The 27102-nt window shown below is 45.9% G+C and overlaps 1 protein-coding gene across 2 annotated transcripts; it reads right to left on the reverse strand.

The window, feature by feature from the left end:
• On the reverse strand, nt 1-27040 carry MCCC1 (methylcrotonyl-CoA carboxylase subunit 1). 2 transcript variants are annotated; one of them, XM_048507073.1, is made up of 14 exons: nt 26911-27040; nt 22364-22410; nt 19424-19563; nt 18112-18207; nt 17585-17706; nt 14791-14938; nt 10315-10436; nt 9922-10033; nt 7781-7862; nt 6530-6657; nt 4295-4478; nt 3930-4039; nt 2552-2768; nt 1-104 (listed from the first exon to the last, which is right to left on the reverse strand). In XM_048507073.1, exons 1-14 carry the CDS (start codon nt 26976-26978, stop codon nt 10-12), a joined length of 1671 nt encoding a protein of 556 aa, XP_048363030.1. In that variant the 5' UTR covers nt 26979-27040; the 3' UTR covers nt 1-9. The 2 variants fall into 2 exon arrangements, 1 of the variants encoding a protein (XP_048363030.1); XR_007245352.1 differs by lacking the exon at nt 1-104 and having other exon boundaries at nt 2632-2768; nt 4305-4478.
• Between the last annotated feature and the right edge of the window lie 62 nt (nt 27041-27102).

Consider the following 27102-nt stretch of genomic DNA (forward strand, 5'->3'; position numbering starts at 1 on the left):
ACAGTTCAATCACTTACCATTCTCACCATCGCGAAGAATCAGGTTTCTGGCATAGGGCATATTTAGTCTTCTGCCGCTGCTGGATGCAAATGGTGAAAACTTATCTAGAATATGTTTTTAAAAAACACAATTTTACACTTTACGAGCCATAGATTAAAAATCCCAGCAACCTTCATCCCCCCAAAATAAACATCCTGATACAAAGCTCTAGCACCCATTGGCAGTCTTGCCTGTAGCAGCTGTACGATGCCTCAAACATCATGGTTTAAAAACAGCCCTCCCCCAAACTCAGAGAAATGGGAAAACACAGCCAGACTTGGTGCTTGGTTGTCTGAGACCAGCAAGGCAATTCGGCAACATCTCCACGACATAAGGGAATAGGCTACAGGAAGATAATTAGGAAAGGAGTTGATAATAAAACTGAAAGGATTGTCATGCCCTTATATAAAGCCGTGGTGCGACCGCACTTGGAGTAATGTGTTCAGTTCTGGTCGCCGCATCTCAAAAAGGATATTGAGGAGATAGAAAAAGTGCAGAGAAGGGCAACGAGGATGATTGAAGGATTGGAGCACCTTCCTTACGAGGAGAGGCTGCAGCATTTGGGACTTTTTAGTTTGGAGAGGAGACGTCTGAGGGGGGATATGATTGAAGTCTATAAATGTCGACAAAGAGAAATTTTTCTCTCTTTCTCACAATACTAGAACCAGGGGGCATTCATTGAAAATGCTGGGGGGAAGAATTAGGACTAATAAAAGGAAACACTTCTTCACACAACGTGTGATTGGTGTTTGGAATATGCTGCCACAGGAGGTGGTGATGGCCACTAACCTGGATAGCTTTAAAAAGGGCTTGGACAGATTAATGGAGGAGAAGTCGATCTATGGCTACCAATCTTGATCCTCCTTGATCTCAGATTGCAAATGCCTTAGACAGGTGCTCAGGAGCAGCAGCAGCAGAAGGCCATTGCTTTCACATCCTGCATGTGATTTCCCAAAGGCACCTGGTGGGCCACTGTGAGTAGCAGAGTGCTGGACTAGATGGACTCTGGTCTGATCCAGCAGGCTAGTTCTTATGTTCTTATGAAGAGAACCACTACAGTTACTTCCAGGGTCCGTGGCATTCCATCCCAAACTTTCCCAAATTAGGTTGTGAAATCTTTCTTTATGATTAAGGTAGTTGCTCCTGCTGGCGGAGAAGGAAGCTTAGCAACCCCTCTCCCTGCAAGGGAGTTACAAGGGAGTGAGGCTAGCAAAGTGTTATCATTTTTTGGTTGAATTAGCCCATGTTAAAAACGCAAAAAAATAATAATGCTGTAATAGATTGAAATGGAAGCAAAGATTCTCTCATAGTATCACTCAGGTACTGTACGCATAATGAACCTAAAACATTGCTGAGAGGGATCTTTCGCCAGGAATTAAATGATCTGATAAAAGCCAGCTATCTAGATGCCAAGGGTTTCTTCAGGGCACACCTCTCACTGAAGGTCATCCATTTTGAATGCTTCCTGACGACACCTCTGCAAACCACTTTTCAAGAGATCATGATTTAAGAGCATGCAACTGTGTCTGTTATCTACCATTCTTACTTGGTAACATCCAGTGCATGTTGTGAAGTACACATCGTGCTCTTGCAAGCAGGGCCTGCCAAATCCATACACATGCAGGCACTCTCTCTTTCCTCCCTCTCCCTCACACAAACACTCCCCTCTCTTCTTCTCTCTCTCTCCCCTCTTTCCTCCTCCCCCTTTTTCTCTCTCTACCCCTCTCTTCCCTTCTATCTCTCTCGTGCAAATTCAGATGGAGTTCTTTTACAGAATTGACCAGGAATGCTCTTGTAAGCAAAGGATTTGGGCAGTGGTGGGATCCAAAAATTTTAGTAAGAGGTTCCCTCGCCAGCCCCCCCCCCCCTCAGCAAAGGGGGCAGAGGCGTACCTAGGCAAACCTGAGCCCTGGGCAAAACCTGAGTTGGATGCCCCCCCCCCATGGGCAGCCACCCCACCAAGACCCCAAACATTTTTTTTGCACCAGGTCATTTCTAAATCATCATCACATTATAGAAAATGCCCCAACTCACAAATCTGAACACAGCAATGGTGAAACACACAGGTTCTTTGATAGAGACTGGTGAGATAAAAGGTACGAAAGGCTGAGAATCAATGAATTGCAGTACCTGGAAGGGATTAACCCAGTTCAGGGAGTTACATTATTAGTCGCAATTGCTATATGGAACCTTCACGTTCAAAGGCAGTAGGCCTCTCGGGGAGGCGAGGGCGCGGAGATGGAAAAGCAGACCCAATTAGCAACCCCCTCTCGGCACACACAAATAATTAGTAACCCACTCTCGGGAACTGGTGAGAACCTGCTGGATCCCACCTCTGGATTTGGGTACATGTGAGCATCATAACCCCGGTTCCTGCAAACTCTCACTTGATCAGGAGGAACATTGTCAAAGGTGCATCCGTCCACCCACCCTGATAATATATCAGGTCCCTTCTCCACAAGGATCAGAGGAAAATGGGTTCTGAAAGGGAAAAGGTGACCCAAACCCTCACCTCCAGACAGCATTCGAAAAGCATCCGTTGACACTTTTTCTCTGAGAATGAGCCCGAAGGCCGCCTGACACAGGGCCACTCCAGAAACAGCCTCCTTGGGCGGGAACAGTTCATGGTAGTGTTGAGGGATGAAATTGGTGTGGACGTTTCCCGCCTCAAACTCTGGGTGACCTGAGAGGCTCAGTAAGAACTCAACGTTGGTGCTCAGCCCTACGATCTGTCGGAGTGCAGGAAGAGAACTGTTAGAGGAGATCAAAGATTCAGGCATGGAGTTTCATTCATTCATTCTACGGGCAGACATCGGTTCAATCTTGTGACCAAGCAGGAGAAAAAAGTCTGTCCTGTGGCACCTTTTAAGACCAACAAAGTTATATTTTTGGTATGAGCTTTCATGGGCATGCACACGTCTTTCAATACCAACACCACCAGATTACTCCGATGATGCCTCCGAATGTCCTGGCCACTAAGAAAATTCACACAAAATTCTCGCTTGACATTTAATGTTTCAGCCCTAGAAATTTCAACATCACTTTCAATTTTATTGTGCTTTTATTCTTGTTTTATTTTCCAGGACAGGCAGTTGTTAGCTACGGCCTTCAGGCCCCTTTCCACACATGCAAAATAATGCACATTCAATCCACTTTCACGATTGTTTGAAAGTGGATTTTGCTATTCCGCACAGTAAAATCCAGCTTCAAAATGCATTAGAATTGAAAGTGCATTATTCTGCATGTGCGGAAGGGGCCTCTGTTTGCAAGACCTGAACCAGGCTGTTAACAATAGGAAGTTTGGGAAGTCATAATTCACATGTGACCAGTGGCGTATTTACCTAGGGGACATGGGGTACCCTATGTCCCCGGGCGCCCCCTAGTGGGGGCGCAAAAATTTCAGGTTCGTTTGCGTGTGTTTTGTATTTTTTAGTGCTTTTTCAGTTTTTGGCCTGCAGGGGGTGCGGTTTTTTAGGCTAGCAGCACCAAAATTTCAGGGATTTTTCAGGAGACCCTCCTGATGATACCAACCAAGTTAGGTGAGGTTTGGTTCAGGGGATCCAAAGTTATGGACTCCCAAAAGGGGTGTTCCCATCCCCCATTGTTTCCAGTGGGAGCTAATAGGAAATGGGAGCTACACCTTTGAGAGTGAGAGGTGTTATGTGAGCTGGTGCAAAAAAATCATTGTTTGGTCATGGTGGGGGAGGGTGGCTGCCTATATGGGGGGTGGGGGCCAAACTCAGGTTTTGTCCCCGGGCTCCAGTTTGCCTAGATACGCCTCTGCATGTGACTTGACGGTAATTCACACACACACACAATGGCCTTTCACTCCATGCAGTAACTTTTTTGCCCAATTCCTCTTAAAATCCTACTGGATCTCTTATACTTACGTTATACTGTTGAAGGCAGTACTTTAATTTTCTTAAGGCAGCTTGTCGGTCCTCTGCCCACACTACTAACTTAGCAATCATCGGGTCGTAATGTATGGAAACCTCATCTCCTGCAATAAGAAGGCATAGAAAACAAAGTTCTGTTGTTGTTGGTTGGGTTCGGGTTAGCCACTTCTGTGTGTAACAGACTTCTCTCTGTGATACATCTCTGAAGATGCCAGCCACAGATGCAGGCAAAATGTTAGGAACAAAATCTACCAGACCACGGCCACACAGCCCAGAAAGTCCACAACAACCAATACTAATAGTGTTGAAGCCTACACTTAAGCACAAAAAGATTTCCCGATATATATTCCCAGTTTTACCTTGTCTTACCCCAGTTTCTATCCGGGTGCAGTTGTCGGCGGGCGGCGTGGACACATGCAATAAAGGGCCAGCGCCTGGCATGAAGTTGTTGTTAGGATCTTCAGCATAGATCCGGGCTTCAAATGCATGGCCCTTGAGTGAGATCTCTTCCTGAGTTACAGGGAGCTTCTCACCTGCAGCAACCTGTACAGGAAAGCGAGAGGAGATGCTGGTACCAAAGAATCAAAGGTAAAAACATAAGACCTGGACGAAAATCCCTGAGTAGATATAATGGCTAATATTTACACCACGTTTTGAAGAATTATGGTCACTGTCTTAGATGAGCCCCATCTTAGGCTCACTAATGCATAGAAATATTAAATTTTACATTGTAGTGTAGTGATTAAGGCACAGGTGTCAAACTTGCGGCCCTCCAGATGATGCTGGCAGGGGATGATGGGAACTGTAGTCCATAATACATGGAGGGCCGCAAGTTTGACACCTATGGATTAAGGTGTCAGACTAGAATCTGGAAAACCGAGGTTTGAATCCTCACTTGCACCTTGGAAGGTAACTTTGGCCAGTCACCCATTTTCAGCCCTGACCCTGGCTAGTGTTTGGATGGGAGATCTCCAAGGAATACCAGGAATGTGATGCAAGACAAGCAAAGGCAAACCACCGCCGAATGTCTCTTGCTTTGAAAACCCCATGAGATCACCAGAAGTCAGCTGTCACTTGATGGGGGGACAGCAGAGGCGGAGCTGCCGGGGGAATGTGCGTTGCACCGGGCGCATGCCTGGGGGGGGGCGGAAAATCTCCCCATCGCCCCACCCCCACCCCCACACACCCCTTCGTCAAACAGTGCAGGCTGGAGAAGCGGCCTCTTCCCTTCAGGCTGAAAACGGCCTGGTGGGAATTACACTTCCCAAGAGACCTTGCGAGCCCCAGGGTCTCATGGGAAGTGTAGTTCCCACAAGGCCATTTTCAGCCTGAAGGGAACAGGCCACTTCTCCAGCCTGCACTAAGGTAAGGGGGGGGGGGGCAGGGCATCGCGGAGGGGGGCGGAAAACACAGAGTGTGCACTGGGCACACTCTGGCCCAGCTATGCCTCTGGGGGGCAGTGAATCGGCATGCACCTGAATGTAGTTTCCTGCTGGGCGCATGCGCAGACTGTGCTCCTCCTCCTCCTCTCCCTTCTCACATAGAGAACTCCAGTTAGGAATTAGAAACAGCAACGTGTGCAATACGAACGTGGGGACACAGGGGAACCGGAGTTAGCCATCCCCACAGGATCCCGGTGACTCTCCTTAAGATGGATGAACGCATTTAAACCTCATGGCGAGTTGTAGTAAATTTCTAAATGGGATTCTCCATGTGAGAAGGGAAGAGGGGCAAGCAAGGAGCGCATGCAAGACAGGTTGACGCACATGTTGGTTCAACATATAAACATGATGCCTAAATATGCCGGAATAAGTCCCAGTACAGAATCCCGTCCCACACAAGCTTAAAGATCATCTCTCACAGCTAAGAGGATGTGGATCTCCCAACATCAACCCATATTTTGTTCTTCCAGTTGCCAACCGATCTCCCCACTCCTTGGAAGGGAAAGGGGAACATCCCATGCTGCTTGCAAACAGCTAACTCTTTATCTGGTGAACTGCATTTGTTTCCCTGCTCTTCCACATGAAGCCTGCTGGGTGACCTTGGGCTAGTCACAGTTCTCTCGGAACTCTCCCAGACCCACCTGCCTCACTAGGTGTTTGTTATGGGGAGAGGAAGGGAAAGGAGCTTGTAAGCCACCTTGAGCCTCCTTACTGGAGAGAAAGGTGGGGTATAAATCCAAGCCCTTCTTCAAATTCTTCTGGGCAGGGCATATATGCGGCAGGGCTTCCAATTGGCTGTGCGGATTAAAAGGCATCCTGTTAAACAGAGCTTTTGCCTGAAGTATCAGATTCAATCCACTTTCAATGCCGTTTGCAGCAGGATTTTACTGCGCGAAACAGCAAAATCCACTTGCAAACCATTGTGAAAAGGGATTGAAAGTGCATTATTCCGCATGTGCGGAAGCGGCCTAAGTTTAGCTCTTTTCTCAGTTCAGCACAGAATCCTCACAGTCACTCTCAAGTGTCAACCAATCACCTCACCCTCTCATCCCCCTTCCCCCCCCTTTTTCCTACAATTTACCTCCCTTTTTAAAGAAACACACACACACATTTTAAATCGTGCTTCCTATCCTTCCACTCGGCAGCTCTTACCCGCAGTTGCCACTCCACCAGGTCAGTTCCCGTGATCATCTCTGTGACTGGGTGCTCCACTTGCAGCCGAGTGTTCATCTCCATGAAGTAGAAGTTGTGCTCGCTGTCCATGATGAATTCAACTGTCCCTGGAAAATTTAAGGAAGGGATATTACATCTAGCTGGGAATGCTTTCCTGAGGCAAATCCCAGAAGAACATAAAGCCCATTATAATTTCATAACAACATACAGGCGGTATCCTATTGATTGAGTCTGCAAATGGTGGCACTATCACAAGGAAGAAGATGACGAGTTGGATTTATATCCCCCCTTTCTCTCCTATAGGAGACTCAAAGGAGTTTAAAAACTCCTTTCCCTTTCCTTCGCAGCAGTGGCATAGGAGGTTAAGAGCTCATGTATCTAATCTGGAGGAACCGGGTTTGATTCCCAGCTCTGCCGCCTGAGCTGTGGAGGCTTCTCTGGGGAATTCAGATTAGCCTGTACACTCCCACACACGCCAGCTGGGTGACCTTGGGCTAGTCACAGCTTCTCGGAGTTTTCTCAGCCACACCTACCTCACAAGGTGTTTGTTGTGAGGGGGGAAGGGCAAGGAGATTGTAAGCCCCTTTGAGTCTCTTGCAGGAGAGAAAGGGGGGATTTAAATCCAAACTCTTCTTCTTCTCTTCTTCTTCCCCCCTCACAACAAACACCCCGTGAGGTAGATGGGGCTGAGAGAGCTCCGAAGAACTGTGACTAGCCCAAGGTCACCCAGCTGGAATGTGTCAGAGTGCACAAGCTAATCTGGTTCACCAGATAAGCCTCCGAAACTCAAGCAGCAGAGCGGGGAATCAAACCTGGTTCCTCCAGATTAGAGTACACCTGCTCTTAACCACTATGCCACTGCTGCTCCTGATGCTTAACACACAATTGGGCAACCAATTAATGAAGGTCAATACTATGCCTACTATGACTGGCAGCAGCGCCCCAGGGTCTCAAGCAGAGGTCTTTTACGTCACACACCCCATGATATTTTAAACAGGAGATGCCGGGCACTGAACCTGTGACCTTTTGCATGCAAAACAAGTGCTTTGCCGCTGTGCCACAGCTCCTCCCTGAGAGGCCAACACAAGGAACTCCCATCAGTACAAACAGACTCTTCAGTCAATAGAAGGGCCTGGAGGCAAGAATTTGCCATTAGCAGAGTCGATCTGCACAGTGCAATCACAGCGTGAACCCAAACGCAGCACCAGGATCTGAGAAAGCTTATTATACCTGCCCCAAAATAGTTCACAGCTTTAGCCGCCTTCACAGCTGCTTCTCCAAGTTTTCTTCTCACTTCAGCGCTGATTCCTGGCTAGGAACAAATAAGACAGTGTTCTGATTACACAGCGAAACGTTACATACTTGCGCAAGTTAGTGGATGCAATGTGACCCATTTTGGGGCAAAAACCGATACTGAAATGCTGCCCGTTACTGAATGCAGTTCTACAGGCTACATTTCAACGTATGACCACCTACATAAAATTAGACTCATGGAAAAGATCAGTGGTGGGATCCAAAAATTTTAGCAACAGATTCCCATGGTGGTGGGATTCAAACAGTGGCGTAGCGCCAATGGGGCTGGGCGGGGCACGACGGGGGCATGGCCGGGCATTCCGGGGGCGGGGCATTAATAATTTCTCTGTTGCTGTAAAAAACTCTTACTGTAAAAAAAAAGTTCCTAATTTCCAGCTTGTATCTTTCTGTCCATAATTTAAACTCATGATAGCAAGTCCTATCGTCTACAACAGAAACAACTACTTCTCCTCTCATTGACTGCCTGTCAAATACTTAATACTTTCAAATACTTCATTTTGTTTCTAGAAATCAAAAGAAGGATACTTTCCTTAAACAAGGAACTTTACCATATTTCTAAAACAGGTTTTTAAAACAGCCCAACAGGGAGAATGATCCCGTTTTCTACCTTCGCTAACCAGCCACATAGGAAACAACGGGACTTTATGATGTTTGGACCTAATGGAATTTCTAACGGAAAAGCGGACCCAATGAGTAACCCCCTCTCGGCACACACAAATAATTAGTAACCCACTCTCGGGAACTGGTGAGAACCTGCTGGATCCCACCTCTGGAAAAGATGCACCTAATGGGACTCGGCAATTCCTGAACCCTGTCAAAAACAAAATGAAACCTTTGATGCAGCACAAGAATAAGCAGACTCAGTTTGGAGATTATCTTCCCCAATCTGAAGATTTTGTCCCTTGGACAACTAACAGTGCTATCCTAAGCATAGTGATTCTAGTCTGACCCCACTGGGGTGCAGTAGTCAAGAAAACTGTACACATCTGCACACTGGAATATAGTGTGGAATATAGTGTGGAAAACACATACATTTAGATATACAGTGTGGAAAACACACTGGAATATAGCCCTGAACAAATATGAGAATTATCATTCATTTTTACGTGCTGCCTTTATCAAAACCATTATTTTGTGCATTATTGAGCATGGTACTTTGATACAAGAGCGTTTATGCCAAAATGTATTTCTACACTTGATCTTAGCCAACCTCATTAAAGAGAGGCTGTTGGCAATGGACTATCAACAACTGCAGAGCTTGGCAAATAAATCTTGTTCACCAACAAATATGTCAATTCCTTTCACGCAGGGATACCCAGCCTATTATATTACAGAGCTCACAAATCCCATACACAGGAGAGCCTATATGCTGGCTAGATTTAACATCATGCCACCTCCGCTACATAGAGGAAGACTTAAAGGTCTTCCAAGCGATAAGAGGTTCTGTACCTGTAGCATAGGACAGCTGGATTCCATCCCACACATTCTCCTGAACTGCTTATTATACCAAGAACTCCGATCCAGCCTGTTATCCCAAGCTATAGACTCTATGATTGATTATACTGAATCAGATAAAGTAGTTACGCTTTTAAATTGTCAGGATTTTCATTGTTGCCTTATAGTGGCAAAGTTTTTGTCAGAAGTTTGTAAACTGAATGTATGACAAACGTGAAGTTTTTTACTATTCACTTTTAACTGGAACTGTATTTTTTAACTGGAACTATATTTTAACGGGAACTAACGTGTATATGCCAATAAAGGCTTATTGAATTGATTGAGTAATTTGAAAATGTATTTCTGCTTTCAAATTTTGAAACGGATGGGCGGGGGACCAGGGCTAGGTAGGCACTATGACCCAGGCGGAGCATTCTACAACAAAGAAGGTCCAGTATGGAATGTTCTGTGGCGGAGGAATACGCAATCTACTATCATCTCTATGTGGAACACAGTGCAGTACCAGCGCGTGGAAAAAGCGATCAAAATTATGCCAATGTGAGAAGCAAAGAAAAAGGGATTTGCAAGTCCTTCAACCATCTTTTCAGGAAATGGCTGCTTACCCCTGGAGCTTCCTCGATGATCTTCTGATGTCTTCTCTGCACACTACAGTCTCTTTCAAACAGGTAGACTGCGTTGCCGTGCTGATCTCCGAAGACCTGAACTTCTACGTGCCTGTTTGCAATTTTGTTTTTTTTTAAAAAACATGACCGTTACAACTGGGTCCACCAAAGCAAAATTTTAATGATACAATGGAATGTGATGCAAAGAGAACACAGCTAGATGAATGCTTCCTCTTCATAAACTGGCACACTTTTAGCATGTTCTGTCTTGTTTTTTAAGTCTGGAAATTATGCTTTTCCTACACTCCCAAACCTGAGACTTCTACCCTTCGGCTGCCCTCTGTGTCTGTACATTCCTTAAATTATTACACACAGATAAGATTATTTCATTACCTTGGCTGATTGACAAATTTCTCTATCAACATAGCATCATCATTGAAAGACTTCTTGGCTTCTCTTCGGGCCGATTCCAATTGCTCCTGAAACTCTTTCTCTGCGAAAGCGATTCTCATACCCTAAGAAACACAAAGCTGTTTTGTTAAGACAATAAAAGAGAGATTTGCCGATTCAGTTAGCCACACAGATTGAAGTACTGTTTCAGAAGCAGTTGCCTCCACGTTTTTTGTTTCTATGTCACTCCTCTTTCACAGAATAATTTTTAAATTGACCCTCTTTTCCCCCTACACTTGGGCTATGCTGTCTATGCTTCCCTGCCTCCTATGACAGCCATTTGGTGGTTTAACCCACCATTTTGTGGTGGTGCCAACCCAACCACCCAGAGGTGGGATTCAGCCGGTTCCAGACGGTTCGGTAGAACCGGTTGTTAAAATTTTCTCAGTTCGCAGAACCGTTGTTAATGATTAACTCCATAAGGGACAAGGGGGCAATCTCTGTCTCTGCAACAAAACTCATCAAGTGGGGGATGCAAAATCATCCCCAGGGGCCCCCTGCCCTCCATGGCACCCCCCTGCCCTCCATGGCACCCCCCAATCCCACCTCTCTACCCCAAGTGTGCCCAATTCCCCACCCTCACACACTTTGTTTCTAGAACGAGATAGGAATTTGCAGACGACCCTAATCTTGTCTTTTTTCCTGCCTGGCTGTCTTCAGCCTCTGTCCTCTCCTCTGCCTACAGCCTGAGCAAAGCAGAGGGAGAAGCCAGCTGGGCTGCCAGGGGAGAGGAGTCCAGGTACACAGGCTAGAGGAGAGGCAAGGCAGAGGCAGGCTGGAACCAAGCTGGCTGCAAGCTAAGAGCAGCTGAGACCTACCCCAGAGGAGGAGGTGGAGGGAGGATGGGCACGGTGGCTCTTCTGAGTCCAAGCAGCACTTAGAAGGAAGCACCCCACTCCACTCATTATCGCTGGGCTCTGCTTTGTTGCTCATGCACAGCCAGGCAGGGCAGGCTTTGATCCTAGGGCACACGCAGCGAAGCTGGGTGTGTGTGTGGGGGGGGGAGGAGGTTAGGTTAAGTCTTACTTCATAGCCCATGTTTTCTCTCAGCCTTTCCCCACTCATCCTTAGTTCCAAAGATGCTGCAGTCACAGAAGTCCTTTTCGACTTTCATGCATTGCAACCTCCAGTTTTACTAGCCGAATTTGTCCTTCCAGATTTTCAAGGTAGGGCAAATCATGAATGCTAGATCTGGGTACATCAGGGTCTTCCATTGGGGAGCAACAATGCAGGAACTGTTCCAGGATTTCCAAACAACCTGTTTGGGGAAGTGGGCTATAGCCTAGAGTGGGGAACATTTTTTCTTTTTCTCCCAGATTTTTTAAAGCAACACTCTGTCTATTACTCATTGTTTTAATAAAGCCATCACTTGTTGGAAGTTCTGGAAGGAGATCTGTGCAATACCAATACCCTTTCCTTTTAATGTTAATAACTAAAGGGAGGTGTCCTAAGAGTTTCGAAACACCAGAAGTCTCATTCTAAAAGTGTATTGAAGACTGGAGCTGCTAATCTGCAGATGGGTGGAATTACTATTGTATTATGCTAAAGCAAGACATTTTTTTTTTAAAAGTTCGTATAAATTACCTTATTTTCTACTGGGAGGGAAGTTTCTGCATAGCATGCCCAGATGTTGATTCAAAGCCATGATATAGGCTGCCATTGAGGTATTATTTATTACTACTGTTTATATTCTAATATTTTAGCCCTATGTGGAAGTTAATTTTGTTGGCTATGCTTGTCCTTTTAAATGGAGTTGTTAAAAAATATAATTAACTCAGACTTGTAAATAAACTAAATATAATTAAACTTCATATCTAATTCATTAATTATGAATATGAGGAAGCTATGGGATTAGCAAAGGCAGCCTTCCTGTCTGGCGAATTATAAATAGATTGGTTGTTGTGGTTTTTTCCAGGTTGTTTATCGGTCTGGTAGATCTTGTTCTAACATTATCTGCATCTGCAGCTGGTACTTTCAGAGGTGGTATCACAAACACACTTCTATGGATACACTTCGAAGATGCCAGCTGCAGATGCACTAAAACTTTAGAACAGGATCTACTAGACCACGTCACACAGTTCAGAAAACCCACAGCAAACCAGTTGAATCGGCCATGAAAGTCTTCTATTAACTTAGCTGAAGTTCTTGCAACAGCCAGTGAACTTGGAGCTTGCTATTTGTGCACAATGGAAAGTTAGAAATATATAAACAACATGTTCTTCCCCAGCATGACCATAATAACTATTTTCTCCCAAGGCTGGTACAAGAGTCCCATCTAAATAGAAGAGCAGAGAACTATGTGTTGTAGAGAGATTTATTTTTCTCGGTACAACCATATCAGCTAAGCCATGCAGGCACAGTTTGGGAAATGTTTTGCTGGGGTGGGTTGTAATGACCTGTACCCAGCTGTTCCTGCACAATTTGAATAGCTGATGCATATTCAGAGAGCAGCCACAAATGCAGCCGCATTACCTTTAGGTTAAAACAACGCACCTTGACCCAGTTGAGAAGGAATTATTCTGTTACAGTATAAGCCAAATGTATTAAAATAGACTTCTTTAATGAATTTAAGATGGATGTTTTTAGTTCATCTGTGTTTTAAATAGTATTTAATGATGATTTTATTGTTTATTATACACTGAACTTCCTGAGCCTGGAGGCTTGATGGGTGGCATGTAAACTGTATAAAATAAAATGCATTAAATAAAGTAGACTGAATTCATAGAGGGGCATTACTACCAGGAAAGCTAAAAGAATAGGTATGGTTAGATCTGGGAGACCCAAGGTGAATTTCACTCTGATATGGAAACTGACCAGTAAAATTATTAGAAGGGATAATGTCGTATTACTTTGGGTATCCCAGATCCTAACCAAAGCTTGCACTGCATATCACCTCTATAAGCTCTTTTGAAAATTTAGTGTTTTGGCTATCTTCGCTGCTCATGTTTCTGCTTGTTCCTTGATTGTATGCCAAGCAAGATTGTCTTGATAGTCTTTGCAACGATCACAAAGAATCGTGGTTTTTACGCTAATGTGTGTGATGAGGTATGCCTGAAGAGTATCAGTTGATGGGCAGAGTTAAGGTAGAACTAGGAAAAAGCAGCTAGAGCCTGGGACTGGGAAAGTTAAGACTAAGAGCATTGTCAGTATTAAAAAATTCAATGTGTGCACCACTGTGAAAAACATGACTTGAGATTTGTCCCCGTCCTCCCTCCCTCCCTTCTGGCTCTGGGCTGTGTTTCCACGTTAGGAGGCAATTGGGGGTGTTGATATAATTCCATAAACGATTCACGGCAGTAATAAACATTTTGAAAGCATTTTGAAAATAAGACAATTTTATTTCTTCTTGTGTGGCACAGCCCCATTGCTGTGTTCAGATTTGTGAGTTGGGGCATGTTCTATAATGTGATTGTGACTTTGATATGACTGGGGCAAAAAAAACTGGTTGTTTTGTCATGGTGGGAGAGGGCAGCCACCCATGGGGGTGGGGACGAAACTCAGATTTTGTCCCTGGCTCCATTTTCCTAGATACATCTTCTGTTAAAAGAAAATATGACCTTTCTACTCTTCAGTTTTGTAGAGGCCAAGTTCTGCCTCATGAGGGAGTGGCACTGGGCTTGAAAACTGGTGAAAGTACCAACAACAGTACTGGAGGGGGGACAGAAAATCCAGAGGCGGAGTGAGTGGGGAATCTCGCACTGGGCAGAGACCCTGCTCTGCCGCAGCACTGCCCACCCTGCCTGGAATGCCCTGCCCCCAGAACGCCCAGGCCACTTCCCCACTGTCATCTCTCCTGTCCTGCTGGCCCTAATTCACCATCGGAACCTGTTGTTAAAATTTTTGAATCCCACCACTGCAACCACCCTATGTCAGAATTCCAAAGATACCCACAGGGTAAAAAAAAAAAAAAGGCTGGAGACCTGTGTCTTCCAACTCTGTGATTCTATGGCCCCTTCCGCACATGCAAAACAATGCGTTTTCAAACCACTTTCACAACTGTTTGCAAGTGGATTTTGCTATTCCGCACAGCTTCGAAGAGCACTGAAAGCAGTTTGAAAGTGCATTATTCTGCATGTGCGGAATGAGCCTATGATTCCCTATCCCAAAGCATCATTCTGAACTAGGATCAGGAGTCATGGGTTCAAGGTGAAGGAAAAGAGATTCCACCTGAACATCAGAAAAAACTTCGTGACAGTCAGGGCTGTTCGACAGTGGAATGCACGACCTTGGAGGGTGGTGGAGTCTCCTTCTTTGGAGGTTTTTAAAGAGAGGCTGGATGGCCACCTGTCAGGAGTGCTTTGATGGTGTGTTCCTGCATTGCAGGGGGCTGGACTTGATGGCCCTTGGGGTCTCTTCCAACTCTATGATTCTAAAGAAAAACTTAACAGCGGATGAGGAGTATGTTCCTGCGTCCCTTACCTTTCCGCCACCGCCGCGAACTGCTTTGATCATGACCGGATATCCTATTCTTCTGGCGTGCTCCTTCAAGCAACCATCAGACTGGTCTTCCCCATGATAGCCTTCCACAACAGGAACCCCAGCAGCAGCCATTATGGCCTTAGAGGTGCTTCCAAAAGAAGGTGGCAAGATATTAGCAGAGATGGCGGGAGCTTCTTATCACGGAGATCAAATTCCACAAAAAAGACACCCTTCGTTTTACTAGACAATCCAGGACCTGCCACAAATGTTATGATTTCCTTAAGTGAAAACCACTCCCTCAAGCCATGTGCACAGCATGGGAAGTTCTGACCTGCCAGGTAAGAACATAAGAATGAGCCAGCTGGATCAGACCAGAGACCATCTAGTCCAGCTCTCTGCTACTCGCAGTGGCCCACCAGGTGCCTTTGGGAGCTCACCTGCAGGAGGTGAAATCAATGGCCTTCTGCTGCTGCTGCTGCTCCTGAGCACCTGGTCTGCTAAGGCATTTGCAATCTCAGGTCAAAGAGGATCAAGATTGGTAGCCATAAATGGACTTTTCCTCCATAAATCTATCCAAGCCCCTTTTAAAGCTATCCTTCTCTAGTGATTTGTTGAAATCCCAAATGCAGAATGCAAAAGAAGAAAGTCAGCCTCTCATCCTATAACAGTGGTGGCGAACCTTTGGCACTCCAGATGTTATGAACTACAATTCCCATCAGCCCCTTCCAGCATGGCCAATTGGCCATGGTGGCAGGGGCTGATGGGAATTGTAGTCCATAACATCTGGAGTGCCAAAGGTTCGCCACCACGGTCCTATAAGCTCTGATTCAAGTCTCTGTTCTAGAAGAAGAGAAGAGTTTGGATTTATATCCCACATATCTCTCCTGTAAGGAGACTGAAGGTGGCTTACAAACTCCTTTCCCAGGCACCTTGTGAGGTAGGTGGGGCTGACAGAGTTCTGAAGAACTGTAACTAGCCTAAGATCACCCAGCAGGAATGTAGGAGTACAGAAACACATCTGGTTCACCAGATAAGCCTCTGCCACTCAGGTGGAGGAGTGGGGAATCAAACCTGGTTCTCCAGATTAGAATCCACCTGCTCTTAACCACTACATCATGCCGGCTCTCTACAGCATCCTGTGCACCTTCTTCCTAACAGAGCTGATTTCTTTGGAGGATCTCATATTCAAGTGTTACAAAATATGTGCAGGCCTCACTTATTGAAGCATCCTCTTTTCCCATATGAAGATGCCATCAGCCTACCACTCAGGTGATCTCATCTACCGAAATAAAGGGGGTAGCCACGACAACAGGACCTTGTTTGTCGTGGTGCCCTGTCTGTAGCTCTGGCATGATCTTTTTTAAGCTTCAGTCAACAGATATATGTATTTAATTAGTTTAGTGGCGTAGTGGCGTAGGAGGTTAAGAGCAGGTGCATTCTAATCTGGAGGAACCGGGTTTGATTCCCAGCTCTGCCACCTGAGCTGAGGAGGCTTATCTGGGGAATTCAGATTAGCCTGTACACTCCCACACATGCCAGCTGGGTGACCTTGGGCTAGTCACAACTTTTCGGAGCTCTCTCAGCCTCACCTACCTCACAGGGTGTTTGTTGTGAGGGGGGAAGGGCAAGGAGATTGTAAGCCCCGTTGAGTCTCCTGCAGGAGAGAAAGGGGGGATATAAATCCAAACTCTTCTCTTCTCTTCTTATACTTCAACTTCCCCCACAGTGAGAACCGAAGTACCTTTCACCATTTTCTCTCCCTCGTTTCATTGTCGCAACAACTCTACCCTGTGAGGTAGGTTAGGATGAGAGTGTGTGACCAGGTGAATGCCACCCAGCAAACTTGCACAGCAGAGCAGGGATTTGAACTTGGCTGTCCCAGATCGTAATCGGATACTCAAAGCACTAAACCACTGGTTCAGATGTTTTTATTTTTGGGAAGATATGGTGAGTAAGAAGAAGAAGAAGAACAGTTTGGGTTTATATCCCCCCTTTCTCTCCTGCAGGAGACTCAAAGGGGCTTACAATCGCCTTGCCCTTCCCCCCTCACAACAAACACCCTGTGAGGGAGGTGGGGCTGAGAGAGCTCCGAGAAGCTGTGACTAGCCCAAGGTCACCCAGCTGGCATGTGTGGGAGTGTACAGGTTAATCTGAATTCCCCAGATAAGCCTCCACAACTCAAGCGGCAGAGCGGGGAATCAAACCCGGTTCCTCCAGATTAGATACACGAGCTCTTAACCTCCTACACCACTGCTGCTCCTAACATAGTATTCTTACCCTCCAACTGACTTCCCTTATGACTGTGATTTTTTTAGTGTTTTTTACTGCGTTAAATTATCGTTTGTCGTCATTTTACGTGGTGAATCTTACTGCCTGTTTTAATTGTGTCTATGTTCTCATTTTAACCCACCTTAGGAATTTTCCTGTTGAGACAAAAGATAAAAATGCTCTAAATAAATTAGATATGCTTATAAAAAGGGGAAAGTTTAAAGCTACAGATACAAACTCATATCAACAGTTCCCATAAACAGCCCTCTATAATATATTCCCGAAGGCTTTCATGGCCGGAATCACTAAGGTGTTGTGGGTTTTCTGGGTTGTACAGCCGTGTTCCAGTAGCATTTTCTCCTGATGTTTCGCCTGCATCTGTGGCTGCATCCTCTGAAGATGGCAGCCACAGATGCAACAATGGGAGAAAAATGCTACTGGAACACGGGCTAAAACAACCCAGAAAACCCACAACGCCGTAGCCCTGTATAATATATTTAGCCAAGAAGCAAAACCAGTTATTTACCTCTTAATGCCCATATCTCTAATGGCAGATGAAGGAGGGCCGATAAAGATGATTCCTTCTCTACTGCAGAGTTCTGCAAACTCTGTGTTTTCGGACAAGAAGCCATAACCTGGATGAATAGCCTAGACAAGGGAATGCCAATTAGATATTGCATGACTTGACTGATGCAAAGTGTCCTACATGGGGCTGCCGTTGGAGACTGTTCACAAGCATGATTTAATCCAAACAGAGCAATTTTCCAAATGATTTGGCTCACCAGGAACACATTACCCTGATTCCCTGCAGCCAACCCTGGTTTTCTGCTGCTTTCTATAACAGCCACCATGGATTCACAACGGAATTCAAAGCCATACATTCAATGCTTCCTACTGATTCCAACTCTAGTGAAGATTCCTCACTGCAGCAGCTAAAATTACCCCTAAGGACTTGGTGGGTCAACAGTCATTTAATGCTGAAAGGCATTCCACCCAGCTGACATTCATTTAAAAATATACAAGAATACCAAGAGTGGGAGGTAACATCTGTACCTGAGCAGCTGACTTTCTGGCCACCTGCATTATCTTCTCCATGACCAGGTAGCTCTGCTGAGAAGGCGCAGGGCCAATGGCGTAGGCTTCATCCGCCTGCAGTGAAATTAAAAAAAGCTCATTGAAGCTTTGCAGGAAACAATACAAACGGAGAACGGACTGCTGCCAAACATTTTTCCAGGAAAATGGCTAAATTGGTTGCAGTCATAAGCTTCAGTCTGCTGTGGAGCGCTCTGCCTCCAGCACAGGGGTCAGCAAAGAGCCATTTTGACCCGTTTTCCACGGCCCTGAAGATCTACTGAGCCGGAGAGGTGACTCCACATGGAGCCGCCTCCAGTTTGGCTCCTCCACTCACCTTTCCTGAAGGGGTATGCCCATGCTACCCTCCAACCTCCTGGCCATGCGGAGCCACAGTATAAGGCTGAAAGAGCCGCATGCGGCTCCGGAGCCGCGGGTTGCAGACCCCTGCTCTAGCACTTCCGTTTGCATGAGGTCCCTGCAACAAACTTACCATTTCCTCAGCCTCGCCAAGCTGGCCGGACTCCACAGTCAGGGAGCCTACTCTGGGAGAGCGGTGAGTTTGGAAGGGACAAATAAAACTAAACGCCAGTGTGAGTCCGCTCACCTCAGGATATTACATTGCTGCCACATGCCCTTTTGACTACCTTGACCGCCAGAAGCCAAGGGACCAAGACTCTAGCCCACTGGTGCATCCTGCTGGCAGGGGATGATGGGAACTGTAGTCCATATCTGGAGGGCCGCAAGTTTGACACCTATGCTTGAGTCTAGCCCTTCTAAACAACAAACTGACCCAGGAAGGTTGTAAACTTACAGGCCCCTTCCGCACTTGCAAAATAATGCACTTTCAATCCACTTTCATAATTGTTTGCAAGTGGATTTTGGTATTCTGCACAGTAAAATCCAGCTGCAAAGTGGATTGAAAGTGCATTATTCTGCATGTGCGGAAGGGGCCAGAAGGTGAGTTCAAAATCCAAATTACTTTAGTAGCTATAGCCAACTTGGCCCAAAGTACTGGATTCAGGAACAAAGTGCTGTGCATTCTGAGTAGTACTAAAACATTTATTTTCAAAAAATCTTTGTTGCATCTATTACCACCACCTCTTTTTTCACTTCTTCAACGTTCAACTGTTCCCTCCTCAATAGGTGATTATTTGCCAAAATCAAAGACTAAGCCTAAAATATCAGTGAAAAAGAAAGTTAAGGACGTCATCTAAACCTGTGCAAAGCAATGCCATATATTCACTCAGTTTCTCAAGAAAAGTCCAGGAAAGGTACAACTGAGATGTTTTACCATTGCAACATGCATTGAATTCCGGTCAGCATCGCTGTAAACCGCCACAGATTTCACCCCCAGCTTCCTGGCAGTCCGCATAACCCTGCACGCGATTTCACCACGATTTGCAACCACAATCTTCTCAATTGTGCTTTGTCCTGGTTAAAAAAAAATAAATAGGAAACACAACTTTGAAAAGAAACAGAGTATTCTTTTGCCTGCAAATACCTCCTACATTAGAATGTCTAGGCATAACTTCATTAGATTATGTTAATCTGCATTCCAAATAACAAACAGAAGTAACAGAAGTGATATCCAAGCTCTCTGATGACAACTGCAAATATGTCATTTGGCTGGGTTTCCCAATCTTTAGGGGAGATCTGGAGATCTCCTGGAGTTTCAGTGGATCTCTAGAATCCCAAGATCAGTTCTGCTGGAGAAAAGGGATACTTTTGAGGGTAGACCCTACAGCAATATACTCTGCTGAGGTCCTTCCCCAAACAAACCCTGTCCTCTCCACCCTGCTCCACGACCAGATCTCCAGCAATTTCAAACCCAGAATTGACAGCCCTTGTAACGGAAGAGCTGGCTTCCTGCCACTCCTCAATCAAGAAAAGGTGGGTTGGGACTTTGCTAATGCACGCAAAAATTCAGAAACAAACAGGTTTCAAATAAAATATATTTTGGGGGTTTATTGAGGTCTGCACCTGATCAATAAACAAAAAGATGCGTAAGGCAAAAAGTTAAAACAATATAACTTTAAACAATCCTTTGTAACTTTACATGACAAAATAAGCAGAGACTAAACACAGTTAAATCAACTGGCAGAGATTAACAACATGCAAAATTACTCAAGATAACGGGCAGAGTTTTCTCACACAGCAACAGCTAGAATGAAGAAAGATCGCTAGAGAGAGAGAGAATGCTAAACAAAGCACTGAAATGTATTGTTGAAGTACTAAAAGGCAATTATATGGAAAATGATCGGTCAGCTGACGTAACCAATAATTCTTCCATAGAGATTTGCTGAGTCAGCTTGGCAAAATCACTGTTGCTAACAGGTGTTAATTTAACAAAGCAATCCAGATCAGAGAAGAGTTTTTTCACTCGCTCACTTCAATGTTTTCCCTTCTGCCATACTACGAGGTAGATATAACAATCTAGAAATGTGCAAAGGGTGTGTTCATATGATGCAAATCAATTAGAAACATTAACTCACCAATTATTCCGTTGTCCTAAATCGCAAGTATTAGAGTCAAATACTCTAGGTTGCTTTGAAATATACCTAGTTTAGCTGACCTAACTAAGCAGACTACTGTTCTTATTAAATAATTCTGATGCTACATTCTGTAAAATGGCTGCTTAACTTTCTGTGGAAATATCCCACAAGCAACAGTATGTATGAATCAACTTCATTTGTTATATGTTGCAAGCTTGTATTTTGATGCGATTTAGATGTGATTTTATACTGTTTATGCCAAATAAAGGCTAAATGAAATGAAATGAAATTTAACAAAGTCATCAGAGTCAGAAAGAAAGAACATAATTTACAGCTGGGGCTCTTACATCTAGCAGAGCAGCTAAAAATTAGAGAAATTTAAAGTGACATGGCAATTTCTCCACAGTCCTATATTTGACCCTTAAAAGAGAAAGCAGTATGTTTCTTGAAACGGAGGAGTTAACTCTCCCATCCACAGGAGCAGCAGTGGCAGGAGAGCAAGAGCTCCGTATCTAATCTGAGGGAACCTCCTGCCTACACCTGAGCTGTGGAGGCTTATCTGGGAATTCAGATTAGCCTGTGCACTCCCACACATGCCAGCTGGGTGACCTTGGGCTAGTCACAGCTTCTCGGAGCTCTCTCAGCCCCACCCACCTCACAGGGTGTTTGTTGTGAGGGGGCAAGGAGATTGTCAGCCCCTTTGAGTCTCCTGCAGGAGAGAAAGGGGGGATATAAATCCAAACTCTTCTTCTTTTTCTTCTTACTGAAAATGGATTCCCTGGTATTCCGAACTGATGTGACAGTTCGTTTCACCTCACTTTTGTGCCCCTTTCAGGTTTCTTGAATAGTATGAGAAAATCCAAACAATTAGGGTTGCCAGTTCCCGGTTGGGAAATGCCTGGAGAATTGAGGCTAGAGCACGGGGAGGGTGAGATTTGTGGAAGGAGAGAGATCTCAGCAGGGTATTATGTCAGACAGTCCCCACTCCAAAACAAACATTTTCTCCAGGGGAGCTGACCTCTGTCATCTAGAGATCAGCTGTAAATCCTGGGACAATTTCATGACCAACCTGAAAGCCAGCATATTTCACAGCACAGTTGGAAAATTCCAGATGTGTTGGAATGCCTAGGAAAATTGCAACATTTTTCCTTTTCCAGTTCTGTGAGACTCAGCACTTATTATCTGTTATACTAGGGGAAAGTTGGGAGCTCAGTTAAGACAGACGAGCTGTATTTGCATTGGCATCTTCAGAGGATCTGGAAGATGCTAGCCACAGATGCAGGCTAAACATCAGGAGAGAATGCCGCCAGAACACGGCCATACAGCCCGAAAACCACACAGCACCCAGCGATTCCGTCAGAAAGCTCTAATAACACATTATGACCATAGGTAAATACTGTTTCTCCAGATGTTATGGACTACAGTTCCCATCATCCCCTGCCAGCATCATGCTGGCGGGGGATGATGGGAACTGTAGTCCATAACATCTGGAGGGGCGTGAGTTTGACACCTGTGAATTACACTGTTGTCTGTTTTATCCTCTTGGAATCTTGTAAGCTGAGTTAGGCCAGGAGCGTGTGACCGGCCCAAGCAAGCATTTATGGCCAAGTTGGGATTGGAACCCAGGTCTCCCAGATGATATTCTGGTCCCCTAACCACTACACCATGCTGCTATTCTAAAAATATTAAAAATGTCTCAAAACAAGCTTCCTGGGAAGAAACCAATCCAAACAGGTTACCTGTCGCAGAAGCATATTTGGTAGCTCTTGGTGTCCAAATCCATTTCCTGTGTTGGGGACAAACAGCAAAACACACAGTTGCGTTAAAGACTGATACAACCAAGCAGCTGGTGATTGTTTACGACACTGAATTAATTGTTCAGGTACAATAAAAGTGGAAATGATATTAAAAAGGCTGGAATCCTCTTTTAGAGTTTGCTGATAAAGAGGAAGGAATGTAAAGGCCTTATAAATTATAGCAGCATTCAATTGCTATATGAGCCTATATCAGAATTTCCAGATACTAGGGAACTACACCCCATCAGTTTTTTCGTCAGCATGGCCAATTGGCCATGCTGGTAGGGGCTGATGGGAATTGTAGTTCCTGAACATCTGGAGAGCCGCAGGTTCCCTACCCCTGGTCTATATAATAAGATTTGTGTTTTTTTCTCTTCTTATTAAAGTTTATACATTTAAAGAATGTATGGAATATGTTGACTCTAGATGAAGAAGAAAATTTGACGTAATTCAAGGTTAGCAGGAAGTGATAATTAAGTTTATCGAAAAAATTTGAACCATTTGAATTTCTTCTTTATGAAACTGTTATTTTTCTGTAAGTCTCTTAACTTGTGAGCTAACTGTAATGGTGATTTACTTAATGTGTGTTGTTTTGTAATTGTTTAGTTTGTAATGCTTGTTTTTGTTAAATAAAGTTTATATTTTAAAACTAAAAAAAAGGAAATGATATTAAAAAGGCAAGGTTAAAAAGAAAATCAGGCATCAAATAGTTTGAAGCAATGCCTTAAAAAGCCCAGGTCCTATAGAATGAGAAGTGAAATTCTGCTCCATGTGTTCAGTGAGGGCCCTAGATTCTGTTCTCAACTTCGTCCGTAAGATAGCTGCTTCATACAGCAGATTATTTCTGTGCTGTATCTCTTTGCCACATTTGACTCACCCTGCCTTGAAGAAGCTCAGGGCTTAACATACAGTGTTTCCCTCCCTCATTTCAATCTCCCAACAAGCCTGGAAGGTAGGCTAAATGGAGAAAGCACAACTGCCCCAAAATTACCCAGTTAGCTTGTACAGCAGAGCAGGTTTTAGCCTCCCCAGTCTGAATCCAACCACTGACCCACTGCATAGCAGCTTACCATGCGCAGAGGAATCCGCCAAGCTATCCACAGTAATGCTTTATAGCAGTGGTCCCCAACCCATTTCCCTAAAACTGTAGCCCCATATTAGCAAACCTATTATGCAAGCAAACCCAGGTTGGGAACGGCTGCTTTATGGTGTCATGGGAGCAACTGGGACTATGAGGCAGAGGAATGTTTGTTATGCACCCATACACATCTGAATACTGCACAGCTGGGCTACAGCAATCATTTCCACTTGAAGAACACCATTCAGGAGGTGAATGGCTGCTTATTGTACCCCGAAGTGCAACATCCAACTACATCAGAAACCAAGCTGCCAGTTGGCGCAAAAAGTGAACCTAGCCTACTCCACACTGGTTTGTCCCAGACTTCTGCAACTCAAATCTTACTGAACCGTTTATTGGAAGTCCCACCCTTATTTATTTATTATTTGATTTATAGGCCGCCCTTCCTCAGGGTGACTTTACAATAGAAATTAATAGTTGAAATCACAGTCAGTTCCTATCATACTATGTAATGGAGCCATAAAATCAGCCCTAGCTAAGGGGAATGCAGGGAAAAAATGGGGAAGGGAGCAGGGGAGAAGGAAGGAGGTTGGTCAGGGTGCCACAACATGAGTGACGCAAGATCGGGGCACAACGGAAAATAGGAAAATCACCACACTTTAGGTTGCTGATGGAGGCACATAGACACTAACATGCGCAATGGGTAGCTCGATAAAGCATGCAAAAGTCCAACGAACCCAAGAAAAGCCAAAATGCCAATTGGGTTCTGCAACAGTGAGCAAAATCCAACACTTCCTGGTTGACTGCAAATACGCCTCTTAACTCAGAAAGGAGTCCCACTAATGTCTCTAAATCAGCCGGTAGAGACTCCCAGGTAATAAGTCTCTAATTCAACTGGTAAAGAGTCCCATGTAATAAGTCTCTAATTTAGCCAGTACAGACTCCCAGGTAACAAGTATCTAATTCAATTGGTAAACAGTCCCATGTAATAAGTCTTTAATCATAACTTGCGGCCCTCCAGATGTTCATGAACTACAATTCCCACCAGTCCTTCCCAACATGAGCATTGGCTATACTGGCAAGGGCTGATGGGAATTGTAGTTCATGAACATCTGGAGGGCCGCGAGTTTGACGCCTGTGCTCTAATACAACAGTGAAGAATCCCACGTAATAAGCCTCTAAGTCAAAAGGTAGAGTCCCATGTAATAAGTCTTTAGTTTCACCAGTAAAGACTCCTATGTAACAAGTCTCTAATTCAACCGGTAAAGAGTCCCACGTAATGCAGCTCACAGCAATATTATTGCATCTTGTAGGTCAGTGGTGGCGAACCTATGGCACGGGTGCCAGAGGTGGCACTCAGAGTTCTCTGCTGGCCTAGCCGCTGGGCTCAATTATTAGCATTAAACCTAAGACCTAGTTTTGGGGAAGCAGTGTAGGTAACCCTGTTAAGCGCTGTTAAACCCCACTGATTTTCTTGCAGAGAACTAAAGCGTGATCCTTTACCTGGGAGTAAGCTCGGTTGCTGGCAATGGGGCTTGCTTCTGAGTAAGCCCTCCTAGGGTCGTGATTCACCCATTCGAAATGTTGCACGGCTGCTTCAAAGCAAAGCCTCCGACTACCACCAAGCTTACTCCTGAGTAACGAGCGCCTCAGAGCCAACTGTTTTTTCTAAATTAAAACCTCAGTATTCAGGTTAAATTGCCGTGTTGGCACTTTGTGATACATAAGTGGGTTTTGGGTTGCAATTTGGGTCTCGAAAAGGTTCGCCATCACTGTTGCAGGTTCCAGCAGGACTCCAGTGAAGATGCACAATAAGAGCTGCAGAAAAGCGAGCTGGAGGCGCAATATCTGAAGTCAGCCCAACAGCGGTCCTCAAATCCACGTTTCCCCAAACAGGCTGATCTGAATGCTTCGCACCCCGGCCTCGCTCTAATCCAGTGATGGCGAACCTTTTCGAGACCGAGTGCCCAAATTGCAACCCCAAACCCCCTTATACTGAGGTTTTAGCTTAGAAAATACAGTTGACTCCAAGGCATGCGTTACTCAGGAGTGAGCTTGGTGGTAGTCGGTGGCTTTGCTTTGAAGCAACCGTGCAACATTTCGAATGGGTGAATCACGACCCTAGGAGGGTTGACTCAGAAGCAAGCCCCATTGCCAGCAACTGAGCTTACTCCCAGGTAAAGGATCGCGCTTTAGTTCTTTGCATGAAAATCAGTGGGCTTAAGAAGCTTAAAGGCCATCGCTACTCAGGAGTAAGTTTGGGAAGCAACCGTGCAACGCTTGAACGGTGAATCAGGACCCTAGGAGGGTTTACTCAGAAGCAAGCCCCCTTGCCAGCAACCGAGCTTACTCCCAGGTAAAGGATCGCGCTTTAGTTCTTTGCATGAAAATCAGTGGGGTTTAACAGCGCTTAAAGGCGCACGTTACTCGGGAGTAAGCTTGGGGAAGCAACCGTGCAACGCTTCGAACGGTGAATCAGGACCCTAGGAGGGTTTACTCAGAAGCAACCCCCCTTGCCAGCAACCGAGCTTACTCCCAGGTAAAGGATCGCGCTTTAGTTCTTTGCATGAAAATCAGTGGGGTTTAACAGTGCTTAAAGGCGCACGTTACTCGGGAGTAAGCTTGGGGAAGCAACTGTGCAACGCTTCGAACGGTGAATCAGGACCCTAGGAGGGTTTACTCAGAAGCAACCCCCCTTGCCAGCAACCGAGCTTACTCCCAGGTAAAGGATCGCGCTTTAGTTCTTTGCATGAAAATCAGTGGGGTTTAACAGCGCTTAAAGGCGCACGTTACTCGGGAGTAAGCTTGGGGAAGCAACCGTGCAACGCTTCAAACGGTGAATCAGGACCCTAGGAGGGTTTACTCAGAAGCAAGCCCCATTGCCAGCAACCGAGCTTACTCCCAGGTAAAGGATCGTGCCCAGGCTAGCCTAGATATGTGTGTGTGTGTGTGGGGGGGTGATTTTCCCGGGGGGCCCGCCCCCCACATGATGAACTCTGTGCACCTGTGCCCACAGAAAGGGCTCTGAGTGTCACCTCTGGCACCCCTGCCATAGGGTCGCCACCGCTGCTCTAATCACAGGGAAGACACACACGCGAGCACGCACAGCACCCGTCCCAATGCCGCCTCCCAAGGCAACGCGTGGGGGGTGGGGGGGTGGGGCTGCAGGCGCTGCCCCCAGTGTGGCGATCTCGCTATTTCTGTGGTGCTTTTCCCCGCACCCCACTTCGGTGTGACTTCAGTTTGCACGAGCTCAGCAGGGCTTCGGCGGCCTCGGCTCCGGAGGGAAGCGCCCCGCCCTCAAGCAGGCCGCCGAGGCTGCCTCCCCCAGCCCAGAGGAGCTCCGAAGGGCCCCCGGGCCTGCCCGCCGCGCCGCGCCCCGGCCTCCCGCTCCGAGCCCGGCCGCACTCACTGGCCCTGCAGGCGGCGCAGGGCCCGGCGCCGCCACTCCATGGTCCGGGCCAGGCCCGCGGCCGCCATGGCTGCGCTGGAGAAGGCAGGAGGCCGGGCCGCGGCGCCCGGGACTGGCCTATCAGGCGGGGAGGCCGGGCAGGGGCGGGGCGCCGAGCAGGCCGCCAGTCTCTGCGCGCTTCCCCGGGAGTAA

Source organism: Sphaerodactylus townsendi, linkage group LG08, assembly GCF_021028975.2.
Source record: "Sphaerodactylus townsendi isolate TG3544 linkage group LG08, MPM_Stown_v2.3, whole genome shotgun sequence".
NCBI classification, from domain to species: Eukaryota; Metazoa; Chordata; class Lepidosauria; order Squamata; family Sphaerodactylidae; genus Sphaerodactylus; species Sphaerodactylus townsendi.